At 45.1% G+C, this 27,987-nt stretch overlaps 1 protein-coding gene across 1 annotated transcript in view; it reads left to right on the top strand.

Annotated features, from left to right (window-relative positions):
• Positions 1 to 557: 557 nt before the first annotated feature.
• The window catches only part of daxx (death domain associated protein), a 29,375-nt gene continuing 1,945 nt past the window's right edge, over positions 558 to 27,987 (top strand). Inside the window, exons 1-7 of the mRNA XM_062969454.1 lie at positions 558 to 715; positions 961 to 1,226; positions 13,874 to 14,708; positions 18,576 to 18,790; positions 20,749 to 20,932; positions 21,067 to 21,475; positions 24,032 to 24,233. Coding sequence (XP_062825524.1) covers positions 963 to 1,226; positions 13,874 to 14,708; positions 18,576 to 18,790; positions 20,749 to 20,932; positions 21,067 to 21,475; positions 24,032 to 24,233 — 2,109 coding nt within the window. The 5' untranslated portion in view covers positions 558 to 715; positions 961 to 962. The remainder of the gene's footprint in view (positions 716 to 960; positions 1,227 to 13,873; positions 14,709 to 18,575; positions 18,791 to 20,748; positions 20,933 to 21,066; positions 21,476 to 24,031; positions 24,234 to 27,987) is intronic.

Below are 27,987 nucleotides of genomic sequence, written 5' to 3' on the forward strand. Positions count from 1 at the left end.
ACTTGCCTGCAACAGACAAGAGTTATTTCTCCCACCCTGGATGTTATTCCATAGGAAAATATATAAACGTCGCTTGCCTAGTTTCCAACAGACCTCACAACCTCTGTCAATAGATGCAGGCGAAACGTCAGGAGAGAATGCTACGGAGTCCGGGAGGCTCACAACAACCGTTGGCCTGATGGGCGTGGCCTCCGCGGGCCAATTGGGAGGCGTCCGCCAGGAATGTCCCCTCTGTGCCGCCGTAGGGAGGAGGAAGAGAGGAGCGGAGCATGCGCAGAAGAGGCCAAATTCAAAAGGATAGGGAAAAAAAACGTTCGGGGTGCGCCGCGACGCAAACAGAGCATGCGCGGAAAACAAGCGGGGGAGGGGGGCGGAGTTAGGGGAGGAAAAAACAAAAAAAAACAAAGACGCATGCGCAGAAGGAGGAGAGACGGGTAGGAGAGAGCGTTGCCAAGGTGGGCAAAACTCCGTACGGAAACATGGCGGCGGCCTTGAGAGGCTAAGCGGAAGTGGCTCGAAACGGGCCGGAAGTAGTAGTAGTAGTAGTAATAGTAGTACTAGGGAGACACGCGTACGGCAAAGATGGCGGAGCGCGCGAGGCGGGCGAGGCGGGCGAGGCGGGGACTTCCGGTCCTGCGCAGTGCGCTCGGAGGGAGATAAGAGGAACTGAATGCTGCGTCTGGGCGCGAGAGCGGGGAAGGAGGCTGAGGCGACGGTAAGGACGGGAACGAGAAGCCTTTCAGGGGGTTTTGGACTCCAACTCCCAGCATTCCTCACCGCCTCAGGCCCCTTCCTTTTCCCCCTCAGCCGCTTAAGCGGCTGAGGGGGAAAAGGAAGGGGCCTGAGGCGGTGAGGAATGCTGGGAGTTGGAGTCCAAAACCACTCAAGGGAAGGCCCAAGTTGGCCTAGGCCCACACAAGGCTAACCCCACTCTCCTTCTTTCCCTCCCTTCCCTTCCAGCCATGGCCCAGGCCAACGACTCGGCCGTCACCATCGCCTCCATCCCGTCCTCCTCCTCTGACAGCAGCTGCCTCATCCTGGACGACGACGAGGAGGAGGAAGAAGAAAGAGAAAGAAGGCAGCCAGGGGCAGGGGAGGCCTCCAAGAAGGGCCCCGATGCCCCCGAGAAGAAGCCCGAGGAGCGGCCTGCCCCACACGCCAACGGCCGGGCCCCCTCCGCCGCCCACACCGGCCTCCGGGCCGAGAACGAGCGCCTCTTCGCCGAGGTCAGTCTCCACACACACACACACACACACACACAACGTGGATCTCAATCCACTGTCACTCATCTCTGTATACATACAGCAGAGTCTCACTTATCCGACATAAACGGGCCGGCAGAATGTTGGATAAGCGAATTATTATTATTATTGGGTTGTTGTATGTCTTTCGGGCTGTGTGGCCATGTTCCAGAAGCATTCTCTCCTGACGTTTCGCCCACATCTATGGCAGGCAGCCTCACAACCTCTGAGGAGGAGGACGGGATGGGATGGAGGAGGGCGGGATGGAGGCATTCTCTCCTGACGTTTCGCCCACATCTATGGCAGGCATCCTCACAACCTCTGAGGAGGAGGACGGGATGGGATGGAGGAGGGCGGGATGGAGGCATTCTCTCCTGACGTTTCGCCCACATCTATGGCAGGCAGCCTCACAACCTCTGAGGAGGAGGACGGGATGGGATGGAGGAGGGCGGGATGGAGGCATTCTCTCCTGACGTTTCGCCCACATCTATGGCAGGCATCCTCACAACCTCTGAGGAGGAGGACGGGATGGGATGGAGGAGGACGGGATGGAGGCATTCTCTCCTGACGTTTCGCCCACATCTATGGCAGGCATCCTCAGAGGTTGTGAGGATGCCTGCCATAGATGTGGGCGAAACGTCAGGAGAGAATGCTTCTGGAACATGGCCACACCGCCCGAAAGACATACAACGACCCTGTGATCCCGGCCATGAAAGCCTTCGACAACATATTATTATTATTATTCAACATTATTTGTACCCCGCTAGCATCTCCCGAAGGACTCGATGCGGCTTACAAAGGCCAAGGCCTCAACACACAATATAACAGTACAAAACAAAATAATAATAATAATAATAATAATAATAAATTTATTCTTATATCCCGCCCCATCTCCCCGAGGGGACTCGGGGCGGCTCACAGCAATAATAAAAACAGTGACAAATTACACATTGTAAAAATCAAACATGAAAAGCAGTCATACAATCAATACATACATCACATGTTAAAAACAAGGAGATAAAACAGTTCTAGGCCGAAATAGAGGGCTTCTGTAGCTTCGTGGCAGAAGTACTCAGCAAGGTTTCAATAATCATGGCAGAACACTCTCTAATTAAATTAAATGGGCAGACAAATCAAAAGGCAAATTAAAAACAATTAAAACAGTATAAACAACAAGCAATAAACAATACGCTAAAACACAATAAAACTGGGCCGGGCCAGAGTAATGGGTACAAGATTAAAAGTGCTGATGTGACAGGTGATATAAATAAGGCTTATAGGGCAAGTGCAGAGTGCGATATACGATCTTAGTTCTAATAAAGTGCTTATGGGACTTGGTATTGGAGATTTCCTATTAATCTGGGAAGGCACATTGGAACGGCCAGGTCTTCAAGTTCTTTCTGAAGACTGCCAATATCTTGGATAATAAGGAGGGATGAAGGAAAAGCCTATTAAACATCAAATTAGGTTATGATTTTACAAATGAAGCACCAAAACATCATGTTAGACAACAAATTTGGCAGAAAAAGTAGTTCAATACGCAGTAATGCTATGTAGTCATTACTGTATGAGTTTAGCACCAAAATATATATTGAAAACATTGACTACAAAAATGCGTTGGATAATCCAGAACGTTGGATAAGCGAGTGTTGGATAAGTGAGACTCTACTGTATATACAAACCGGGTTATTAGAAGAAGGCCTTGCTTGTTTTGGGATGCTAGGTAGTATTTATTTATTTTATTCACTTAAAGTATTTATACTCCGCCCTTCTTTCTCACCCCGAAGGGGACTCAGGGCGGATCACATTACACATATAAGGCAAACATTCAATGCCTTTTAACATAGAACAAAGACAAGACAAACATAGGCTCCGAGCAGGCCTCGAACTCATGACCTCCTGGTCAGAGTGATTCATTGCAGCTGGTTGCAGCTGGCTTGCTCTCCAGCCTGTGCCACAGCCCGAGCCTGATCACAGCTTTGGTCCCGATCCGTCGTTTACTAGGTTTAGTAGGTTCAATGCTCTCTGGATAAGGGTGAACTACAACTCCCAGATCCACAGGGAAATTGCCCCCAAACCCTGAAAGTATTCGCAGTAGGTCATGTTGGGTCTGAGCCCCCGGCGGCGTAGTGGGTTAAAGCCTCGTGACTTGAAGGTTGGGTTGCTGACCTGAAGGCTGCCGGGTTCGAATCCCACCCGGGGATATACTTGTTACTCTATGTTTTGTTTTAGATATACAGTAGAGTCTCACTTATCCAACATAAACGGGCCGGCAGAATGTTAGATAAGCGAATATGTTGGATAATAAGGAGGCATTAAGGAAAAGCCTATTAAACATCAAATTAGGTTATGATTTTACAAATTAAACACCAAAACATGTTTACCAACAAATTTGACAGAAAAAGTAGTTCAAAACGCAGTCATGCTACGTAGTAATTACTGTATTTACGAATTTAGCACCAAAATATCATGATGTATTGGAAACATTGACTACAAAAATGCGTTGGATAATCCAGAACGTTGGATAAGCGAGTGTTGGATAAGTGAGTGGAAGATATTTTCATTGACTATGTATCCCTGAAGCCTATATACATTGGAACCAATATCAGACTTGGATAACGTTTGTGTTAGAGCTGTTGCTCCTTTTCATTTTGTCTGGTACTGCCAAATTGAGCTTTGTACGGGGAACTTTAATAATATTATATGTTATTTGGACATATTTTCTTTGTACATAGACTATCTTGTGTTTGTGTAGGTACTTTACAAGTATTCTGGGATTTTGTATAGTACATGAGAGAAGCCTCCCACAAGGATGGTAAAACATCAAAACATCCAGGCATCCCCTGGGCAACGTCCTTGCAGACAGAGAATTCTCTCACACCAGAAGTAACTCAGGTTGCTCCTGACACGAAAAAAAAAAGTTGGGTCTGTGTGCCAAGTTAGGTCAGATCTGCCCTTGTTTTGGTTCATGATGCACTCTGGGTGTAGATGGACCACAATACCTTTAAATTCCTCCAAAGACCTCCAGTATTGGGTTGTTGTATGTTTTCCGGGCTGTCTGGCCATGTTTTGCCCACATCTATGGGAGGCATCCTCAGAGGTTGTGAGGTTTGGAAAAACATAAGCAAGGAAGGTTTTTTTCTTAGTATTTTTTTCTTAGTTGTGGGGGTTCTGTGTGCCAAGTGAGTTCCAGGTCCGCCATTGGTGGAGTTCAGAGTGCAGTTCTTAGATTGCAGGTGAACTATACATCCCAATCCATAGAACTATAAATCATGGTGAATTCTCCCCAAACCCCTTTTGTATGTTCAGTTGGTGATGCGTTCCTCTGTTTGCTGTGTGCCATAGAAAAGAATAGGAAAGGGTTATTTATGGGTATCTGTGCATATATACAGGCCGTCCCCAAGTCACAAACAAGAGCGTTTCTGTAAGTCTCTTCTTAGGTTGAACTTGATTAGACGCTATTTTAAGTGTAACTCCAGCCAAACATGAATGTGTGTGTGTGTACAGTGTTCCCTCACTTATTGCAGGGGTTAGGTCCCAGGACCACCCACAATAAGTGAAAATCCGCAAAGTAGGGGCACAATGTTTATTTTAATATTTATACATTATTTTAGTAGTTAAACACTATTTTAAGTCTTGATCAACCAATCGTGTGTTGATAAATCACCTCCTTCTCTTGTTGCCGCTTGGGCTCCTTTTCTCTCCCTTTGGCTTCTCCTCCCTCCCTTCCTTAGGCTGTAAATTGTAATTTTTATTATTTATAATAGTCTTTTAGAGTTTATTGAAAAACCACAAAACAGCGAATCCGTTAAAAGTGAACCACAACGTAGTGAGGGAACACTGTGCGCACACACACAAACTTTGAATACATAGGGAAGGGTGAACACCCTTGTGGGGTTTTTGCTTTGCTATCTCTGCCCCTGTTAAGAGGATTTCACCTCACTTCCTTTCCCAACAAGCAGATTTTGGAAAATGCGGCTTGTTGTAGAAACCAGGGTTGGAGTTACAGCCCCATTGGAGCCACCCTTTCCCCCATGATCATGTCTCTTCCAGGGCTCGGAGCCATGTCTCCAAATTACAGGAAAGGAGATTCCACCTGAACATTAGGAAGAACTTCCTGCCCTTAAGAAGAGGTTTCACCAGTGGAACTCTCTGCCTCAGAGTTCAGTGGAAGTTGTGAAACAGGCTGGATGGCTATCTGTTGGGGATGGTTTTCCTGCATGGCAGGAGGTTGGACTGGATGGCCCAGGTGGTCTTTTCCAGGTCGATGATTCTATGATTCCAGGAGTGGCTTTCCTTTCTCTCCGAGGGGAAGATTCCTCTCACTTCCTGTTGTCTCAGCCCCGCTATTAACTAGGAGTCGCTTGTAAGTCGGATGTTCGTAACTCGGGGACGGCTTGGACTAGCGTAGGTGCCCCGCAATGCCTGGGTTGTATTTTGTAATGCTGAGTATCGAATTGTCTTTGTTTGGCTTGGGGTTGGGTGAAGGGTCCCATTAGAGCAGTGGCTCCCAACATTTTTTTGACCAGGGGCCACTCTCCAACATGAGTCCCAAAAGGGTTACGAATCAGTTTTTGGTCAACTTTAAATTCAGTTTGGTTATTTGGGGTGCTGAGTCAGAAAACTGCATTGGATAGACCACATCAGCTCTAGTTTCTGATCCAGATCATATGCCATCCAGTAGTCACTATCGGCTCGCCCACAGAAAAGCATATTTAATAATCTAGAGCTGATGTGGTCTATCCAATGCCATTTCCCAAATCAGCCCCCCAAATAACCCCAGGAACAGGCCGCAAAACAAAGACACCAAGGCATCCCATTTCCAGGCGACACATGGAATGGCTCCACTCAGGAGGAGGGAGGGAGGGAGGAGAAGCAGCAGTCAGGAGGCTTGTTGTTGCACCTGCCTTTCGTGGGTAGTCATCCTGTTGCCTCGGCACTAGAAGAGGGTTTTGCGAGATCACTCACTCTTGTTACAATGGTGTAGTAATTAAAGGTAAAGCCACAGACCATATTTTAGTTCTTGCAAACCCCCTAATCCTCTTGTTGTGGTGACCCACAACTATAACATTCTTTTCGTTGCTACTTGATAACTGTCATTTTGCTACTGTTATAAATCATAATGTAAATATTGGATAGGCAGGATGTATTTTCATTCCCTGGACCAAATTTGACACAAATACCTGATGCACTTAATTTCAATACTAGTGGGGTTGGGAGGGGGGTTGATTTTGTCATTTGGGAGTTGTAATTGCTGGGATTTATAGTTCACCTACAATAAAAGAGCATTCTGAACTCCACCAACTACTGAATTGAACCAATCTTGTCACACAGAACTCCCATTACCAATAGAAAATTCTGGAAGGATTTGGTTGGCATTGACCTTGAGTGTGGGAGTTGTAGTTCACCTACATCCAGAGAGCACTGTGGACTCAAATGGTGGATCTGGACCAGACTTGGCACGAATACTCAATATACCCAAATGTGAGCACTGGTGGACTCTGGGGAAAATACACTTTGACATTTGGGAGTTGTAGTTGCTGGGATTTATAGTTTGTCTACAATCAAAGATCCCTTGAACCCCACCAACGATAGAATTGGGCCAAACTTCCCACACAGAACCCCTATGACCAACAGGAAACACTGGCGGGATTTGGGAGGAATTGACAGTGATTTAGGGGAGATGTAGTTCACTTACATCCAGAGAGCACAGTGAATTAGTATGTGTTTTCCGGTGGTCTTTGGCAACCCAGGTTGAGTAACGCTGCTGTATGGGCACAATTGTGGGTGCTTCCTCGCTTTCTTTTCTGGATGTTGACTCTTGGCGAGGCTCGGAAGGAGGGGCTTTAGATTGGATAAAAGATTGGACAAATCTTCAAAAAGTTAAAATTTTAACATTGGAAGGCCATGATCTACGCAGAGGTTGGCATGGTTACCTATGGTACAATAAAGTTAATGTGGAAAAAAACTTCTGTAATCATTTTATTAGGTCATCTCTAATTAAAGTTTGGAAAAAATATAAAAATTACTTATACACAAAAACACCATTATGGCTATCCCCACTAGAAGCCAATCAGAGGAGGCTTCTAGGGTGGACAGAATGGCCAACTTATGAAGAAATTTTGAAAAAAGAGAGTATAATTCAAAAATCACCTCAAATTAAGGATTTGATTGAAATACAAGAAATTAATAACAACGTCTCATGGTATCAATATATACAAATTAAAGAAGCCTTCAAGATAGACTCACGAAACGGCTTCACAACAGAAAACAGTTTTTGGGATATTCTGATCCAAAGAAAGAACAAAATTGTATCAGTCATATATAAAAAACTGTTAGAATGGGCAACGGCTGAAGTGGAGATTACTAATTCGATGATAAAATGGGCACAAAACATAGGCAGACCAATAAAAGTAGAAGAATGGGAAGCAATTTGGACAAAAAAAATGAAGTACACATATGCGATAGAACTTAAAGAAAATTGGTTAAAAGTAATTCACAGGTAGTACAGTAGAGTCTCACTTATCCAACACTCGCTTATCCAACGTTCTGGTTTATCCAACACATTTTTGTAGTCAATGTTTTCAATACATCATGATATTTTGGTGCTAAATTCATAAATACAGTAATTACTACATAGCATTACTGTGTATTGAACTACCTTTTCTGTCAAATTTGTTGTTAAACATGATGTTTTGGTGCTTAATTTGTAAAATCATAACCTAATTTGATGTGTAATAGGCTTTTCATTAATCTCTCCTTATTATCCAACATATTCGCTTATCCAACGTTCTGCTGGCCCGTTTATGTTGGATAAGTGAGACTCTACTGTACTTGGCACCAAAAAAATAGGATCAATGTGGAAAAATGTAAACAACCACTGTTGGAGGTGTAAGGAACAAGTAGGGTCCTACTTCCATATGTGGTGGAAATGTAAAAAGCTAACTAGCTATTGGAAAGTAGTACAAACAGAATGTAGTAAAATATTAAAATCAAAATTCGAGTTGAAACCAGAAATCATTTTATTAGGCCTCTCAGATCCAAAAGAAAATTTAGATGCAAACAAAGATAAACTCTTCACTTATTTCATTACTGCGGCGAGGATTATAATAGCTAAGCATTGGAAATCAGAAACACCACCTACAAAAGAACTGTGGATAGATAAAATCATTGAGATAAGGGATATGGACAGATTAACCTTTCTACTTAAAAATAATATGGATAACAAAATGAAAGAAACGGACTGGACAGACCTAGAAGATTACCTCAAAGACAACTATGTTTAAAGGACAAGCAGAAAACTGGAAGAAAGAAGATCGGAAGTCATCCATTCCCCCCCCCTCCCATTAGAAATTACCCTTCCCTAACCCCCTTCCCTTTCCCCCCCCCTCACCATTTGCTATAGAACTATTACATCTCCTCCCCCCTGCCCCCCCAACCCACATCCCCCCCCCTCAGTATCTTTCCCTTGGACAACCCCTCCCCAACCTTCCCATAGGGCCACCAATGTAACTCACAAAAAAGTTTCAATAAAAAATATTTAAAAATGAAAAGGAAGGAGGGGCCTCCCGGTCACAGGACCCTGGCATCTTCCCAGTGGCCACAACTCCTCTTCCTTCCAAGGGGAAGTCCTGTTGTAAGACTCATTTGTAAGGCGGATGTTTGGAACTCGGGGTCGGCTTGTGTTGGCGCATTGTGTCCTTCCATGCGTGACCAAGGATCCTTGTGCTTTCCAGGGGGTTTCCCTGTCTCCTCACGGTGTGGCCAGAGCCTGACAGCGTCACCGTGTCTCTACGCTTTGTAATTAAAGCCACTCAACGCCACTTTAATTGCGGTGGCTCAGGGCTGTGGAATCATGGGAGGCGTAGTCTTTCCGGTTCTTTAGGCTCCTCTGCCAATGTGTGGATCCCTGGGATTCCATAGCACTGAGTCAGGGCAGATAATAATAATAATAATAATAATAATGATGATGATGATGATGTTGACCGTGATGATGACCGGCTGTATCTGCCTAGAAGATCAGGGGGCAGAGGACTCTTGCAAGTAAAACAAGCAGTCAAAGAAGAAGAACATGCCCTGGCAGAATATGTAAAACAAAGTGAAGAACCTGCTTTGATTGAAGTCAAAAATCAGGAACTCCTCAAAGCACAGCAGACAAAAAACCAGTACAAGAAAACCGCACTACAAACTAGAGCTGACAGATGGCACAACAAAACATTGCATGGAAAATTCCTTGACAAATTGAAGGAAAAGCTGATAAGGAGAAGACCTGGCTCTGGCTCACAAATGGGACCCTGAAGAAGGAGACAGAAGGCCTGATCCTTGCAGCCCAGGAGCAAGACATCAGGACAAAGGCCATTCAGGCCAAGAGCGAAAAATCAGCTGATGACCCAAAATGCAGACTGTGCAAGGAAACCGACGAAACCATGGATCATATCCTCAGCTGCTGTAAGAAAATTGCACAGACAGACTACAAACAGAGGCACAACTATGTGGCCCAAATGATTCATTGGAACTTATGCCTCAAGTACCACCTCCCAGCAGCAAAGAACTGGTGGGATCACAAACCTGCAAAAGTATTGGAAAATGAGCACGCAAAGATACTGTGGGACTTCCGAATCCAGACTGACAAAGTTCTGGAACACAACACACCAGACATCACAGTTGTGGAAAAGAACAAGGTTTGGATCATTGATGTTGCCATCCCAGGTGACAGTCGCATAGATGAAAAACATCAGGAAAAACTCAGCCGCTCTCAGGACCTCAAGATTGAACTGCAAAGACTCTGGCAGAAACCAGTGCAGGTGGTCCCGGTGGTGATGGGCACACTGGGTGCCGTGCCGAAAGATCTCAGCCGGCATTTGGAAACAATAGACATTGACAAAATCACGATCTTCCAACTGCAAAAGGCCACCTTAGTGGGATCTGCACGCATCATCCTAAAATACATCACACAGTCCTAGACACTTGGGAAGTGTTCGACTTGTGATTTTGTGAAACGAAACCCAGCATATCTATCTTGTTTGCTGTGTCATACAACGTCGTTGTGTCAATAATAATAATAATAATAATAATAATAAGCCCCACCCTGGTAGCATTCAGAAAGAGCTTGAAAACCTGGCTCTTCACTCAGGCCTTTGGATAAAGACTGCTCATCCCCATAGCAATCTGTATCTGTGACCATTCTTGTACCGGTTTGCACTTTTTACCTTTGTCAACTTGATAAAGACACAGGGTCTATTCCCAACCCAATTTGCACTTCCAAGAATTTGCAGCACTTTATTAGTCATCTCGTGTTCACAATATGTATATGGTGCACCTTACCCAGTCTACTTTTACAACCTCTCCGTTTTAATCCGTGTTTTTATTTGTTCTTGTCATTTGTTTTTATTGGCTAATGTTTAAATTTTTATAATTGTGCATGTCTTTTGTCTATCGTTGTGTTTTATATTGCTATTATTTTTATTCGGGCTTGGCCCCATGTAAGCCGCCCTGAGTCCCCGTTGGGGCGATAGAGGCGGAGTATAAAAATAAAGTTATTATTATTATTATTATTATTATTATTATTATTATTATTATTATTATTAATACAGTAGAGTCTCACTCATCCAAGCCTCACTTATCCAAGTTTCTGGATTATCCAAGCCATTTTTGTAGTCAATGTTTTCAATATATCGTGCTATTTTGGTGCTAAATTCATAAATACAGTAATTACAACATAACATTACTGCGTATTGAACTGCTTTTTCTGTCAAATTTGTTGTATAACATGATGTTTTGGTGCTTAATTTGTAAAATCATAACCTAATTTGATATTTAATAGGCTTTTCCTTAATCCCTCCTTATTATCCAAGATATTCGCTTATCCAAGCTTCTGCTGGCCCGTTTAGCTTGGATAAGTGAGACTCTACTGTATTAGTATTATATTGTATTACAAAATAATATTAATATTATATGCATATACAATATATTATAACTTTATATATTATTGTAAATTATATTGTATATATGTACTGTACATTTATTTATATCCCTCCTCCATCTCCCCCGAAAGGGACTCGGGGCGGCTTACAGCAAAATTAGATACAAAACAATAACAAACTACAAAACATCAAAATACAATAATAAAAACCAATAATAATATATACACAATAACAAAAAAACAGAAACACAGTATTAAAACATTGAATTAAAAACAATGAGGTTGCAATAGTGGATAAGCAAAGTGCACATGATGAGTTGCAAATTCAGAAATAGATAAAGTGCAACAGATTCATTTAAGGCCACATTGGGTTGGGAGGAGCCCTGAGTTAAAGTAATCAGGAGAAGTGCGACCAATACAAAAGGTCGAGGAGTATAATTGTAATTATGATGGGGATGAGTGGTCTTAACCAAAGGCCTGGGTGAAAAGCCAGGTTTTCAGGCTCTTCCGAAACGCCATCAAGGTGTTTGATCAAGGGCGAAACTGCATTAAACCTATAGTGGAGATCTAGTATATCCTCGGTTTCACCATCTTGGCTTCGAAGGAGAGTTCTTTGTGTTGTTAAAGGCTTTCATGGCAGGAATCGCTGGGTTTCTGTGAGTTTTCCAGGCTGCCTGGCCATGTCCCAGAAGCATTCTCTCCTGACTTTTCACCCACATCTATGGCAGGCGTCCTCAGAGGTTGTGAGTTCTGTTGGAAACTATACTAGTGAGGTTTATATCTCAGACAAGAGTTCTTTCTCCCACCCTGGACATTATTCCCCTCTTGCCTGGTTTCCAGCAGACCTCACAACCCCTGAGGGTGCCTGCCATAGATGCGGGCGAAGCGTCAGGAGAGAATGCTTCTTGAACATGGCCACACAGCCCAGAACACTCACAGCAAACCAGACCAGTTATTGTTTTAACTCATTGTTTTTAGCAATTCGCTGATTTATTCCATTCTAATGCTTCCATGTTGTAGGGCTTGTACAGTAATTTGCGCTGCTTCCAGTGTTACGAGCCTCTTTGAGTCTCGTTAAAGAGGGGAAAGTGGGGCACAAATCAATATAACTCGCTTATGTATATCCCTGGCAGCATTGGGTGCCCCATGGGTTCTCTCTCCCTGCTTCCTCCCTTCTCCAGCTCTGAGAAGAAGCCCCCCCCCCCTTTTCACGATATTTCTTTGGGGCTCCTTCCTTCCTTCCTTCCTTCCTTCCTTCCTTCCTTCCTTCCTTCCTTCCTTCCTTCCTTCCTTCTTTTCCTTATTTCTCTTTCTTCCCTTCTCATACCTTTCCTTTTCCTTCCTTCCCTCCTTTTTCTTTCTTCCCCTTTCCTTCCCTTCCTCATTCTCGTCACTGTTTCTTCCTTCCTCTTCTTTTTCTCTTCCTTTCCTCTCTTACACCCTCTCCCTCTCTCTCTGCTTTTCCTGATACACTTTCCCTCTTTGTTCCCCTCCTCGGACCTTTCCTCTTAATTCCTTCCTTCCCTCCTTTTTCTTTCTTCTCCTTCCCTCCCTCCAGTCTCTCACCATTCATTTCCCTTTGTTCTCTCTTTCTTTTCTTTCCCCCTTTCCCTCTTACACCTCCTCCCTTTCTCCTTTCTGCCCTGCTTTTTTTCTTCCCTCTTCCTTTCCATTCCTTCCTTCCATCCTATCTCTCCCTCTCTTTCCTTCCTTCATTCTTTTCCTCCTTATTCTCTTTCCTAACTTCCTTCCCTCCTTTCTCTTTATTTCTTTTCTTCCTTCTTTCCCTCCGCTCTCTCTCCTTCCTTCCCTCTCTCTTTCCTTCTTTCCTTCCCTCCTTTCTCTTTCTTCCTCCTTTCCCTTTCTCTCTCCTTCCTTCCTTCTTTCCCTCTCCTTTCTCTCTTTCCTTCCTTCCCTTCTTTCACTCTATCCTTCCTTCCCTCTCTCTCTCTCTCTCTCTCTCCTTCCTTCACTCCCATCTCCCTCTCTCTCCTTCCTTCTCTCTCTCTCTCTCTCTCCTTCCTTCCTCTTTCTCTTTCCTTCCCTCCTTCCTTTCGCTCTTCCTTCTTTCCCTACTCCCCCTCTCTCCTCCTTCCTTCTTTTCCTCCTCTTTCTCTCTCTTTCCTTCCCTTCTTTCACTCTCCTTCCTTCCTTCCTTCCTTCCCTCCCTCCCTCCCTCCCTCCCTCCTTCCTTCTCTCCACTCTCTGGCAAAGGGAGGGAGGGCGAGTGGGGACACTGTCAGCGTGGGTGTCAGGATGCATGCTGGGTGGATTTCTTCAAGCTCCATCAATCATCTTCTCCACACCAGCACCCTGATGAATTGGTTGCAATCGTCTGCCACACCAATTCCTCTGTTCAATGTCAGACTCAAACACATCTGTAGTCTGAAGTCCAAACACATATTTCAATATCTATAATACATATTTACAAAGCACAGCAAAAGCCATCGCTCTGAGCTGGCATTTCTCTTTAGCCTCTCGCCTCGGCAAGCACCAGCTCAACACACAGAGATAAGAAGCACATTCCTCAGTTCGAAGGAAGTTGCCGACCTCCAAGGCCGGAAATCATGCCAGATAGGTCATAGCAGGCTGTCAGTCAAAACTAGCCTGATGTTAACTGTTTCATTGCTGAAACACACACTCTTGGTGCTCCCTCCCCACTGACTCCTGTCTTTCTTTTGGTCTCTCCCCCCCTCCCCCCCCCCCGCAGTTTGTGGCCTTCTGCACACAGCACACGGCGGACCACCCGGAGGTGATGCCTTACCTGGCGGCCCGGCACCAGAAGGCGGAGGGGCCCTTCCTGGCCTCGGTGGAGTTCCGCAACATCCTGGGCCGCTGCCTGAGCCGGGTCCAGTCCCGCCGCAGCAAGGTCTACGTCTACATCAACGAGCTCTGTGCCGTCTTCAAGAACCACTCCCAGCGCAGGAGGGTCCCCATCACCACGGAGGGGGCCCCGCCCGAAGGCCCCTCCGCCCCCCCGGAGGAAGGCCCCGCCCCCGAGGCACCCCCTGCGGAGCCCCCCAAGGCCCCCCCGCCCTCCTCCTCCTCCTCCAGCAGCTCCCGGCGGCAGATCCGGTACCTGGAGAACCTGCTGCGCCTGTACGCGGAGGAGATCCGGCGGCTGCAGGAGCGGGAGCTGAACCTGGAGGAGCTGGACGAGGAGGACTCGGCCTACCTGCAGGAGGGGCGGCTCAAGCGGCGCATGATGCTGGTCTTCCGCCGGCTGTGCGCCCTCAAGGACTGCAACGGCCTCACCGGGAGGGTCATCGAGCAGCGCATCCCCTACCGCGGCACCCGCTACCCGGAGGTCAACCGGCGCATCGAGCGGCTCATCAACCGCCAGACCGAGGCCTTCCCCGACTACGCCGACATCCTCAAGGCCGTGCAGAAGGCCAGCGCCCGCCACAGCCTGGGCCTCCCCAAGAAGCAGATGCAGAGCATGGCCGCCGACGCCTTCCGCGAGGTGGGCAACCGGCTGCAGGAGCGCAGGCACCTCGACCTCATCTACAACTTCGGCAGCCACCTCACCGACCAGTACAGGCCTGGTGAGTATTGGGGGGGGGGGGGTCTGGAAGGAATCCTAGAGTTGGGGGAGCCCACAGGGGCATCTAGTCCAACCACAAAGCCTAATCAAAGCATCCCTGACCGGTGGCCATCCAGACTCTGTTTAAAAGCCTCCAGAGAAGACTTTGAGGCAGAAAGTTCCCTTGTTGAACAGCTCTTCTTATGGTCAGGAAGTCCTTCCTAATGTTCAGGTGGACTCTCTTATAATTTGGACCCATGGCTCCATTGAGTCATATTTATTTATTTATTCACAGCATTTATATTCACTCTTCTCCAGGTGAATCACAGAACATATACACTGCAAACATTCAATGCCGTTAGACATACAAGACAGATAACAGATAGAGGCATTTATAGGCCTTTTCCCAACTACGTCGTCCTGGAGGTTGAGCTCGAATCCGGCTACAGGTGGTGCTGTCGCTCCAACCATTATGACGAGCCCTTGATCACAAGATTTCCTCCTGTTCTTTGATCGCCAGTATTGCTGGTATTTCCTTTTATGGTGCCGTAAAAATACCTCCCTGCTTAAGCAGTGCCTAATTTCTGTACTCGCATCTCACAGCTGTTTTCAAACTGCTTGGGTGGACAGTGAGCTGGGCTGAAGGTTGGGTGCTCACCCCGACCCGGGCTTCTAGCTGCCAATCTTTCAGTCAGTAGAGATCTATTGCTGCTGGTGATTAGCCAGCTGTGCTCAAGCCCGGCCCAGTCCTAGTCTCTAGGGCAGAGAAAACAAGCCTGCTCCCTCTTCCTTCTGACACTCAGATATTTATACATGGCTCGCATGTCTCCTCTCAGCCTTCTCTTTAAACCGCTCCTCAGAGGGATTATTCATGGTCTCCAGGGCTTTGATGTGTACGTATGGCAGCCAGTGGGGTCGGCTCCTCAAGGCTCCTCTTCAGGGACTTCATAGATGCCTGTAAAGGACTAATATCGACTAAGGTCAATTTGGAAAGTGCTATGAACGACTAACACCAGTTTGGAAAGATGCAACCACCAAAGACTCAGGGAGGAGACCTTTTACTTTAAAGGGTAGCGTAACTTGGTTTAGAATATATGCGACAGAGGCTTAGATGTTGGAAGAACAATAACAAGTTTATTCAGGCACAGAGCTTAGTGGTTACAATTTTGTTTCTCACTTAGAGATATTCTTATTAACAGTTACAAGACTAGAATGAGTTGAATCAACTCTCTAAAGTATCACTTCTTTTACTTAAAGTAGTTAAAACTTCTTCCACTGCCAGTTTTAAACTGTTACTTCAACGGATCTCTGTGAGTCCAGCTGGGATTGGTTCCCAAAGTCTGAAACTTGGACTATCCAGTGACTTCAAATCACAGTCACCCCTGTGATATACTATCACAGATTCTCTGTTCCTTACCAGGACACAGACTACATTAAATAAGTCACCAAACTTATTTAAAACCGACTCAAAATGAACAATTGAGTCTCCTTGATCCCATCAACCTGGAATCAATTTTCCTTGTGCCTCATCAGAGCACAGACTGACCTTTTTTTAAACTCTGCACTTCTTCAATTAAACGTCAGTTGGCTCCGCCTACTTCTCCATGGCAACCAGCCTCTGAGTGCTGAGATGCAATAACTGTAATACTTACCCTTTTAAAACATAAACACACAATTAAACATAACATCTGTAAACCAAAATTTGTACTTCATTACAATGCCTTTATGTCAAATCGTAAGGTAATGATAGGCAAGGGAGGAGGAGGAGGAAAAGGATCTAGGAGTCTTAGTAGGCCGCAAGCCAGACGTGAGCCAACAGTGTAATGCAGCAGCTAAAAAAGCCAATGTGATTCTCGGCTGAATCCATAGAAGTAGAATATCAAGATGAAGTCTTATTCCCACTTTCTTCTATTTTGGCAAGACCTGCTCACCTGGAATAACCGGTTCTGTGCACCACCCTTGACAAGCCAGAACGTGTCCAGAGAAGGGTAGCCAAAAAGATGGAAGATTTGGAAGCCAAGCCCAATGAGGGGGGAAGGCAGAGGGGGCTACGGGGGGACGTTGATCTTGGAGAAGAGGAGGGGGCGGGAGAGCTGTGTTTCAATATCTGGAGGAGGAGGAAGGGGCAGGCTCCCTCTCTGCTGCTCCGGAGGCTGAAACACCAGTGGAGCCATGGGTTCAAATGGCAGCAAAAGGGATTCCGCCTAAACATTAGGAGGAGCTTCCTGAATATCAGAGCTGTTAGACCAGGCATGGGCAACCTTTGGCTCTCCCTCCAGGTGTTTTGGACTTCCACAATTCCTAACAGGCTGTTCAGTGTCAGAACCCAGAAGCTTTTGGAAATTAAGATGCGGCTCAGGTCTGTCAGAGTAATTCGCAGCATAGCAGCAGTAGTATGTTGTCAATGGAACGCAGAACGAAGAGACGTCAGAGAAAATGGTAAAAAATATATACAAGACAAACAGACTTGCAGACGAATACAGGACTTGGCTTTCACTCTAGGCAGACACAACTCAGAACAGAATAAGATCTCAACTGATGCAATCAGTAATGTACAAACATACTTGTGTCTGGACACTCCCCAGGTTTCAGCCACACATCAAGGCCAACACAGCTTCTTAGTCATTAACTCTTTACAGACTATAGCATACTCTGGATGATGCAATCAGTATGCAATACATGCCAGACACAAATTTCATTTAAACACTACCAATACACAAATCCCACATTAACAAGGTCCACCTTCTTTAAAGATTTCTGCAGGGATCCCACCAGGTCTGCTGGCTTTGTAGGCTGTTGGGAATGGTGGGAGTTGATTTATTTATTATTTTTTGTACTGTCTACGGCAGGGGTCCCCAAACTAAGGCCCGGGGGCCGGATGCGGCCCTCCGAGGTCATTTACCTGGCCCACGCCCTCAGTTTTATAATATAATATATTCTATATTACATATAATATTACTAATAATATTACAGTATAGTGGTATAGTTCAATATAGTAATATATAATGCTAATATTGTGCTATGCTAATAATATAATATATTGTGTGTACATATAATTTGTAAGCCACTCTGAGTCCCCTTTGGAGTGAGAAGGGTGTGATACAAATGTTGTAAATAAATGCAGTAAATAATAAATAAATAAATTTTAGACTTGGGCTCACCCAAAGTCTGAAATGACTTGAAGGCACATAACAACAACAACAACAACAACCACAACCCTAATTAACTTGACTATCTCATTGGCCAGAAGCAGGACCACACTTCCCATTGAAATCCTGATAAATGTATGTTGGTTAAAATTATTTTTATTTTTAAATATTGTATTGTTCTTTCATTGTTGTTGTTGTTGTTGTTTTTGCACTACAAATAAGACATGTGCAGTGTGCATCGGAATTTGTTTGTATTTTTTTTTCAAATGATAATCCGGCCCCTCAACAGTCTGAAGGATTGTGGACTGGCCCTCGGCTTAAAAAATTTGGGGACCCCTGGTCTATGGCATTGAATTTTGCCAGATTGTGAGCCGCCCTGAGTCCCTTCGGGTGAGAAGGGCGGCATAGAAATGATGGAAATAAACAAATAAGTCCAAAACCCTCGGAGGGCCAAAGTTTGCCCGTGCCTGCCTTAGCCAGACCCCATTCATACAATGTATGTATGTATGTATTTATTTATTATTACATCACTTCTATCCCACCCTTCTCACCCATCAGGGGACTCAGGGCGGCTTACAATATAAACATACACATCAGATTTAAAAATCCATTGAGATTAAAAATTACAATAAAATTAAGAGTATACATCAAAAAATAGACATAATTATACATTTAAATGTACATGTAAGGTGCTTTTCAGTGTGGTTCATCTCTCCATGGGTGGCCCCCTCCCCTCCCAGGCACGGACCCTGCGCTGACGGACAAGGCCCTGGCGCTGCGGCTGAGGCAGAACCGGGAGCGGGCCGTGCAGCGCCTGGAGGAGGTCACCTCGCAGTTTGCGCAGCTGCAGGACCAGAGCGAGGAGCAGGAGTGGCGCCGGCGCAGGAAGGGCGGGCGGGCCCCCACCCCCACCCACCCCGGACCCTCCGCCCACAAGGAGACCACCCCCCAAAAGGTACTCGGGAAGGGAGCCGGGACAGACCGGTTGCTGCAAATGTGCAGACGCTGAGTTCCGTGTTGCTAAGTCTTTCTCTTCTGGGTTGATGTGAGATTTCTGGGCCTCCTGGCCATGTTCCAGAAGCACTCTCTCCTGATGTTTTGCCCATATCTGTGGTAGGCATCCTCAGAGGTTGTGAGGTCTGTTGGAAACCAACACATGATGTGTGTGTGTGTGTGTGTGTGTGTGTATCTGTGGAATAGTGTCCAGGGTGTCTATTGGAGGGAAGTGTGAATGTTTATATATAGGTAATGGAATCACGGCACCGGACAAAACAACTAAACTAAACACCCCACAACCTCGAAAATTGACAGCACAACCTCTCATCCATGCCTCTACGTTCATACAACAAAAAGAAAAGAAAAATAAAGTCCTAGTCACAGTAACACATTGCCGGGCACAGCTAGTATGTGTGTGTGTGTGTGTGTGTGTGTGTGTGTGTGTGTGTATCTGTGGAATAGTGTCCAGGGTGTCTATTGGAGGGAAGTGTGAATGTTTATATATAGGTAATGGAATCACGGCACCGGACAAAACAACTAAACTAAACACCCCACAACCTCGAAAATTGACAGCACAACCTCTCATCCATGCCTCTACGTTCATACAACAAAAAGAAAAGAAAAATAAAGTCCTAGTCACAGTAACACATTGCCGGGCACAGCTAGTATGTGTGTGTGTGTGTGTGTGTGTGTGTGTGTGTGTGTGTATCTGTGGAATAGTGTCCAGGGTGTCTATTGGAGGGAAGTGTGAATGTTTATATATAGGTAATGGAATCACGGCACCGGACAAAACAACTAAACTAAACACCCCACAACCTCGAAAATTGACAGCACAACCTCTCATCCATGCCTCTACGTTCATACAACAAAAAGAAAAGAAAAATAAAGTCCTAGTCACAGCAACACATTGCCGGGCACAGCTAGTATGTGTGTGTGTGTGTATAAAATTATATGCACACACATATACACACACACATACAGTAGAGTCTCACTTATCCAACGTAAACGGGCCGACAGAACATTGGATAAGCGAATAAGTTGGATAATAAGGAGAGATTAAAGAAAAGCCTATTAAACATCAAATTAGGTTATGATTTTACAAATTAAGCACCAAAACATCATGTTTTACATCAAATTTGACAGAAAAAGCAGTTAAATACGCAGTAATGTTATGTTGTAATTACTGTATTTACGAATTTAGCACCAACATATCATGATATATTGAAAACATTGACTACAAAAATGGCTTGGATTATCCAGAGGCTTGGATAAGCGAGGCTTGGATAAGTGAGACTCTACTGTATATATATCTGTGGAATAATGTCCAGGGTGTCTATTGGAGGGAAGTGTGAATGTTTATATATATATATATACACACACACATACACCATGCGCTGCTGTGGCGAAGTCTGGTGTTCTGGGAAATAAAGTATTGAGGAATTGGTAGTAGTTAAGGTAAAGGGTAAAGGTTTTCCCCTGACATGAAGTCCATGATAAATGGGTTATATAGCTGTGTGGAAGGGCCTTGAGTCTACACTGCCATATAATCCAGTTAAAATCAGATAATTTGTATTTTATAGGCAGTGTGGAAGAGGCCTAAGTGAGGCCTAACTCTGCCTGTCTCCTGGGCTGAGTGGGTTGCTAGGAGACCAAGTGGGCGGAGCTTAGTCTTCTAACTGGCAGCAATTGGATAAAAACAATTATTCCTCTCGCTTTTTACAAGAGTGTATATACACATACATTATTGTTCTGTAGTTTCCAACAGACCTCAAAACCTCTAAGGATGCCTGCCCTGGATGTGAGCAAAATGCCAGGAGAGAATACTTCTGGAACATGGCCAGACAGCCCGAAAGACTCACAGCAACCCAGTGATTCCAGCCATGAAAGCCTTTGACAAAACTCTCTCTCACCTCACAGGGCAGCCAGAGTCCAAAGCAGGGCAGCAAAGGGTCCCCCAGGGAGGAAGAGGAGGAGGAGGAAGAGGAAGACGAGGAGGAGGAGGAAGAGGAGGATTCCTCCCTGGAGTGGGACATGGAGGAGGACCTGGCCAAGTGCCTGGAGGGCGAAGAGGACGAGGAGGAGGAGGAGGGGCCCCCACCAGGTACGCAGGTCATCCAAGGTTTAGTCCCGATGACCATCCCTCTCACGGACTTGTACAAACCCAAGGAAAGGGGAGCCACACAACAAGTGGCCCATGACAACCACCTTCTCATTGCTCTCTCTCCCTCCCCACAGATGAGGAGCCCCCGGCGCAGGAGGTGGAGGCCGACCAGCGCATGGACCTGGAGGTGGTGGAGGTCATGTCTTCCTCTGCAGAAGACGAGGAGGAGGACGAGGAAGACGAGGAGGAGGAGGACGAGGAGGAGAGCGATGCCCGCAGCAGCCAAGGAGCCGGAGGGGCGGAGGAGGGCCAGCCGGGGGCCCTGGAGGCGCCCCTCGCCCCCCAGGCGGGGAAGCCACGCCTGCCGGAGAAGAGGGAGACCCCTCCGCCCTCCCCCATCCTGTCGGACCGGGCGGCCTCCAAGCGGAAGGGGGGGCTCCAGGAGAACGGGGGCTCCCCCCAGGCGGGGCTCACCAGCATCCAGGGCCTCAACGGACAGCCTCCGGGGAAGCGGGCCAGGACGGAGCGGCGGGGGTCCAACAGGTGAGCGCATGCTCGGGGGGAGCGGGGCGTGGGTGCAGCTGCGACGGGGGACACAAGGGTTATGAGCCCCCTTCTGCAGCTGTGACTGTCACAAATACCTTTTAAAACAAAGGTTGTTGTTATTGAAATTTCTGGTGTAATCTTTTACACAAAGAACAACATTGGACAGACAGATCTATAAATTCTATGTAACTACATTGGCTTCACTCAGCATTCCCTTGTCGGCGTGAGTGGAGGGTCAGGGTGCGAGTTGGGTGGGTTTCTTCAAACTCCATCAATCATCTTCTCCAGCACCCTGATGAATTGGTTGCAGTCGTCTGCCACACCAATTCCTCTGTTCCTGTTATAATACATATTTACAACGCACAGCAAAAGCCATCGCTCTGAGCTGGCATTCTCTTTAGCCTCTTGCCTCGGCAGGCACAGCTCAACTCAGAGAGATAAGAAAACACATTCCTCAGTCCGAAGGAAGTTCCGACCTCCAAAACCATGCCTGATAGGTCATAGCAATCACAACAGGCTGTCAGTCAAAACTAGCCTGCTGTTAACTGTTTCATTGCTGAAACACACACTCTTGCAAAGCAGCAGAAACACTTGATTTACATTTCATACACATACAACCATAATCCAACATCCCTCACATGTACATGCATTCATCCTCATGCATCCACATATTACCGTATCCTTTTCTCCGTCCTTGGAGAAGCACCTACTTGAGCCAGGCCCTGCTTTCCATGCAGCCTGCCAGCGCCCAATTCCAACACTTCTAAAATGTCAGAACGCCAAAAGGACACGACGCCAAAACACATTCCTCCTTCTTCCTTTGAGAAAAGGAGGCCAAGTGTCCAGAATCCTGCTTTCCATTGAAGATCTGACACTCCCTACACAACACCATCTCTTTCCAGAGAGCACGGCAGGTGAACAACTCCGCTGTCTGTCCCTCTTTTTGGATTGTAATAAGGTCTCTTATAAAGCCATATTTCGCCGGTGTTGCAAAATTGTAAATGAATGATCGACGTCTTCCATCCTGAAACACATCCTGGCTCCATCTCAGTTTCCTGGCACATGTTGACTCTTCTCGATTGGTGTTAGCAAACGCAAGTCTTGTGTTGATGTCCTTCTTAACATTTCCGTAAGTTAAAAGAGCCCTTGTCTCTCACTAATGTAAGCACATGGTTTTTCCCCAAACGTTCATCAGTTAATCATTTGTGACAGTTCTTATTGCTGGACTCCATAAGTCTCCAGTCCCCAATGAGTATCAAGATTAGGAAAACAGGATGGGAACGAGGGATTTCTTTCCCTGTTCCTCCGCATGCCTTCCTAGAAGGGCCTTTCTGTCTCTACTCCTCTCTTCCTGTTTACTACCCTCTCCTCCCCCATTTGATTGATGTATTAATGTGATCTCTTTGAGGTATGAGGCAACTTCCTCTCTGTTGTTGTCTTGTTTGGGCCTAGGCTTTGACCACATCGTCAGCCTCCATTGTTGTGACTCAGCCTTTGTGTGACTCTGATGAGGATTCTGGGATGCAGTTTCAGGTTGGATGATGGGATTCAGGTTCAGGATGAGTTTCAAGATGACTCTGATGGGAATTATTTAATTATTTATTATTGAAACTTATATGCCGCCACTCCCCTAGGGCTTCAGGTGCAGGATGTCCCTGCTGTGGGAGATGAGGAGCAGGGAGGCTTTCCCACGGGAAGAAATGATGTTGTTACTGATGATGGTTTTCAGGTGCAAGAAGCAGAAAGGGAGAGTAGCTCCCAGCCTGATAACACTAACAAACCCTGTGGCCTTGAAAGCGATGACGAGGCCGCGTCTCTAGATCGGGCCAGTCGTTTGGAATTTCGGGAGTTTCGTAGTAGCCTCAGAATAGCAAATAAGAGGGAGGTCAAAGGGCAAAGAAATGCCTTCATGGTATTCTATTAAAACAGTCTGCTGAGAGGGAAATCTTTATCAAAGCAATTCCTCGCTTGAATCAAGAACTAAGTCTGCTTTCCTGCATTATCTTATAGCCTGGATGTATCCTCATTTCTGGGACTTTGGTTTCATTTTAAGGACCTTGCTTCATGCCTGATGTTTCCATGGATTTGTTCTTATAGCCTTGTTTTTGTAACCATCTTTTGGAACTGAATTTTTACCTTTTATGAACTATCTTTTCCTTATTTCCTAATAAACTACAAAAGACTACGATCTGTATGCATCCTGGCGTCTTTAGCAAGGTGAAGCTAACCTGAGGTGCGATATCCATTTTCTGTCTCTTCCGCCTTTTGTCTCCTCCCGTGAGGATGCATTCTTGCCATTCTAGGCAAGATGTATATTATTGATATCTTCACCTTTTGCCTTCCTTTGAATCGGAGATTTAGAAAGTTAGTTAGCTCCAAAACCCTTCCTATTTAGAATGTATTAGCTCTCATTCATTCATCTCTCATACAGTTTCATTCAAACCATACATGCTATTTTTCCTCATGACATAACAGGGAGCATGAATGAGCACCAGTGGGTGCCATTGGGGTCAGGGAGGCCAATCCGCTCTTCTCTTGTCTCCCCAACCGCAGCAGTTGCATCGAGGTCCCCAGCACGGGCTCCTCGGAGGCGGAGGAGGAGGAGGGCGGCCACGATGCCGATGCTGAGGTGGTGCTCTTTCGTCCGCTGCCCCCCGCGGCCCCTCCGCAGCCGGACTCCACCTGTGCCGACTCCCCCGGGCAAGGCCTGGTCTCCAGCTCCCTGGGAAGCCCTCCGCGCCAGCAGACCACCAAGGCAAGTCAGTGGGAGGGTGGGTCTGTTAATGTGAGATTTGTGTATTAGTAGTGTTTAAATGAAATTTGTGTCTGGCATGTATTGCATACTGATTGCATCATCCAGAGTAAAGAGTTAATGACTGAGAAGCTGTGTTGACCTTGATGTGTGGCTGGAACCTGGGGAGTGTCCAGATACAAGTGTGTTTGTCCATTACTGATTGCATCAGTTGAGATCTTGCTCTGTTCTGAGTTGTGTCTGCCTAGAGTGAAAGCCAAGTCCTGTGTTCGTCTGCAAATCTGTTTGTCTTGTACGGTAAAGCTTTGTATATATTTTTTACCATCGTCTGTAACGTCTCTTCGTTCTGTGCTCCATTGACAACATACAACTGCTGCTACGCTGCGAATTACTCTGACAGGGTCGGGTGGGGAGACAGAAGGTTACTTGCCAGCTGTCATAGGGGGGCTTGGAAAGACCACTCCCCAGGTCAGGTTTTCTCGGTGTTGGTTGAGGCACAGTGCCCAAATGTTTCTAGTCTGTTATTTCCCAATCAAACGAGAACAAGGAGATTAAAATACAATAGGTTGTTGTGAGTTTTCCGGACTGTTTGGCCATGTTCTAGAAACATTCTCTTGTGACGTTTTGCCCGCATCTATGGAAGGCATCCTCAGAGGTTGTGAGGTCTGTTGGAAACTAGGCCAGTGGGGTTTATTTATATGAGGGCTATCCAGAAAGTATATTACGTTTTGAAATTAAAAATGAAATAAGTATAGGAGAAAGCATCTACCATATGCAGTTGAAAACCAGACCAAAATACCACTTCTCAACATAGTCTCCATTGAAATCTAGGCACTTCTCATAGCGATAAAAGAGTTTGGAAAGTCCTTCCCCACCAAACTTTGCCGCTTCTGTTTTGCAAGTGCTTGCAAGGAAGGTTATGGCGACCGTTTTTTGGGACAGGAAAGGCGTGCTTCTTGCCAAACCTTAGATGAGCGATCCAGAACGAGAGTGGGGGAAAGTTGAGCACATGCACATGCGCAGCTGCGGAAAGGGACGCCTGTCTAGTTGAGGACGCAAGCCAAGTGGGAAGGTTTGGTAGGGAAGGACTTTCCAAACTCTTTTATCGCTATGATAAGTGCCTAGATTTCAATGGGGACAATGTTGAGAAGTGGTATTTGGGTCTGGCTTTCAACTGCATATGGTAAATGCTTTCTCCTATACTTAGTTCATTTTTAATTCCAAAACGTAATCTACTTTCTGGATAGCCCTCGTATATCTGGAATGATGTCCAGGGTAGGAGAAAGACCTCTGGTCTGTTGGAGGCAAGTGGGAATGTTTCGATGAATCACCTTGATTCGCATTGAGAAGCCTGCAGTTTTAAAGCCTGGCTGATTCTCGCCTGGGGGAATCCTTCGTTAGGAGGTGTTAACTGGCCCTGATTGATTCGCAATTGGACTACACAGAGAAGCCATGGAAATCCACAAGAACCAGGTGAAGAATTCCAACAGAAAGGAGGAAACCATGAAAATGAACACCATCTGGCTACCAATGTCAGTCTAAAATCTGGACAATAAGTAAGAAACAACGCTCAGAAAATGGGAATTCTGGGCAGGAAACAATCAGGGCCAGCTAACACCTCCCAACAAAGGATTCCCCCAGGCAGGAAGCAACCAGGCTTTGAAGCAGCAGGGCCATTCAGTACTAAACAAAATGATTATTTACAACATTCAAACTGGCCTCCAGCAGACAAGAGTTCTCCAACTCTAGAATCAGGACAGGTAACAATGAGGAAAATTATGAAAAGGCCATTCAATGCTAATCAAGGTGGCCAATTGAAACATTCACACTAGCCTCTTCAATGTAAATGTGCTTATGTATCCATTTAATAATAATAGAGTAAAATAATACATGTAATAATAATAATAATAATAATAATAATAATAATAATAATAATAAATACAGGAAAATAATACATGTAATAATAAGTAGAGTAAAATAGTAAATGTAATAATAAGATCAGAGTGAAATAAATAATAATAATAATAATAAAATGGAGTAAAATAAATGTAATAGTAGCAACAATAATAGAGAAAAATAAAAAATGTAATAATACCAATAATAATAGAGAAAAATAATAAATGTACCATATATTCTCGAGGCCCGGGCTGTGGCGCAGGCTGGTGAGCAGCCGGCTGCAGCCAGCTGCAACGAATCACTCTGACCAAGAGGTCATGAGTTTGAGGGCAGCTCGGAGCCTGCGTTTGTCTCTGTCTTTGTCCTGTGTTAAAAAAGCATTGAATGTTTGCCTTATATGTGTCATGTGATCCGCCCTGAGTCCCCTTCGGGGTGAGAAAGAAGGGCGGAGTATAAATACTTTAAGTGAATAAATAAACAAACAATATTTCCAAGTATAAGCTGATCCAAATACAAGCCAACCAGGACCCTCACCCAAGTATAAGCCGAGGGGGGCTTTTTCAGTCTTAAAAAAAGGGGCTGAAAAACTAGGCTTATACTCGAGTATATACAGCAGGGGTCCCCAAACATTTTAAACAGGGGGCCAGTTCACAATCCTTTGGACCGTTGGAGGGCCGGACTATAGATGGCCACTGAGCAATAATAATAATAATAATAATAATAATAATAATAATAATAATAAAGAGGGTTGGAAGAGACCCCTTGGACCATTGAGTCCAATCCCCTTCTGCCTTTGTGCATCGAAAGCACAAGCAAAGCACCTCTGACAGATGGCCTCCCAGTCTCAATGTCAATAATAATAATAATAATAATAATAATAATAATAATAATAATAATAATAATAATAGACCCTTGGGCCATTGAGTCCAACCCCTTTCTGCCTTTGTGCACAAAATGAACAAGCAAAGCACCCCTGACAGATGGCCTCCCAGTCTCAATGTTAATAATAATAATAATAATATAATTAATAATAATAATAATAATAATAATATAATTGTGGAAAAGAAAAAGGTTTGGATCATTGATGTTGCCATCCCAGGTGACAGTCGCATTGACAAAAAACAACAGGAAAAACTCAGCCGCTCTCAGGACCTCAAGATTGAACTTCAAAGACTCTGGCAGAAACCAGTACAGGTGGTCCCGGTGGTGATGGGCACATTGGGTGCCGTGCCAAAAGATCTCAGCCGGCATTTGGAAACAATAGACATTGACAAAATTACGATCTGCCAACTGCAAAAGGCCACCCTGCTGGGATCTGCACGCATCATCCGAAAATACATCACACAGACACTTGGGAAGTGTTTGACTTGTGATTTTGTGATACGAAATCCAGCATGTCTATCTTGTTTGCTGTGTCATAATAATAATAATAATAATAATAATAATAATAATAATAATAATAATAATAATAATAATAATATATCACACAGTCCTAGACACTTGGGAAGTGTTCAACTTGTGATTTTGTGATACGAAATCCAGCATATCTATCTTGTTTGCTGTGTCATACAATAATAATAATAATAATATACATCACACAGTCCTAGACACTTGGGAAGTGTTCGACTTGTGATTTTGTGATACGAAATCCAGCACGTCTATCTTGTTTGCTGTGTCATAATAATAATAATAATAATAATAATAATAATAATAATAATAATATATCACACAGTCCTAGACACTTGGGAAGTGTTCAACTTGTGATTTTGTGATACGAAATCCAGCATATCTATCTTGTTTGCTGTGTCATACAATAATAATAATAATAATATACATCACACAGTCCTAGACACTTGGGAAG

The sequence above is a fragment of the Anolis carolinensis genome, chromosome 2, assembly GCF_035594765.1.
Source record: "Anolis carolinensis isolate JA03-04 chromosome 2, rAnoCar3.1.pri, whole genome shotgun sequence".
In the NCBI taxonomy this organism is placed as follows: domain Eukaryota; kingdom Metazoa; phylum Chordata; class Lepidosauria; order Squamata; family Dactyloidae; genus Anolis; species Anolis carolinensis.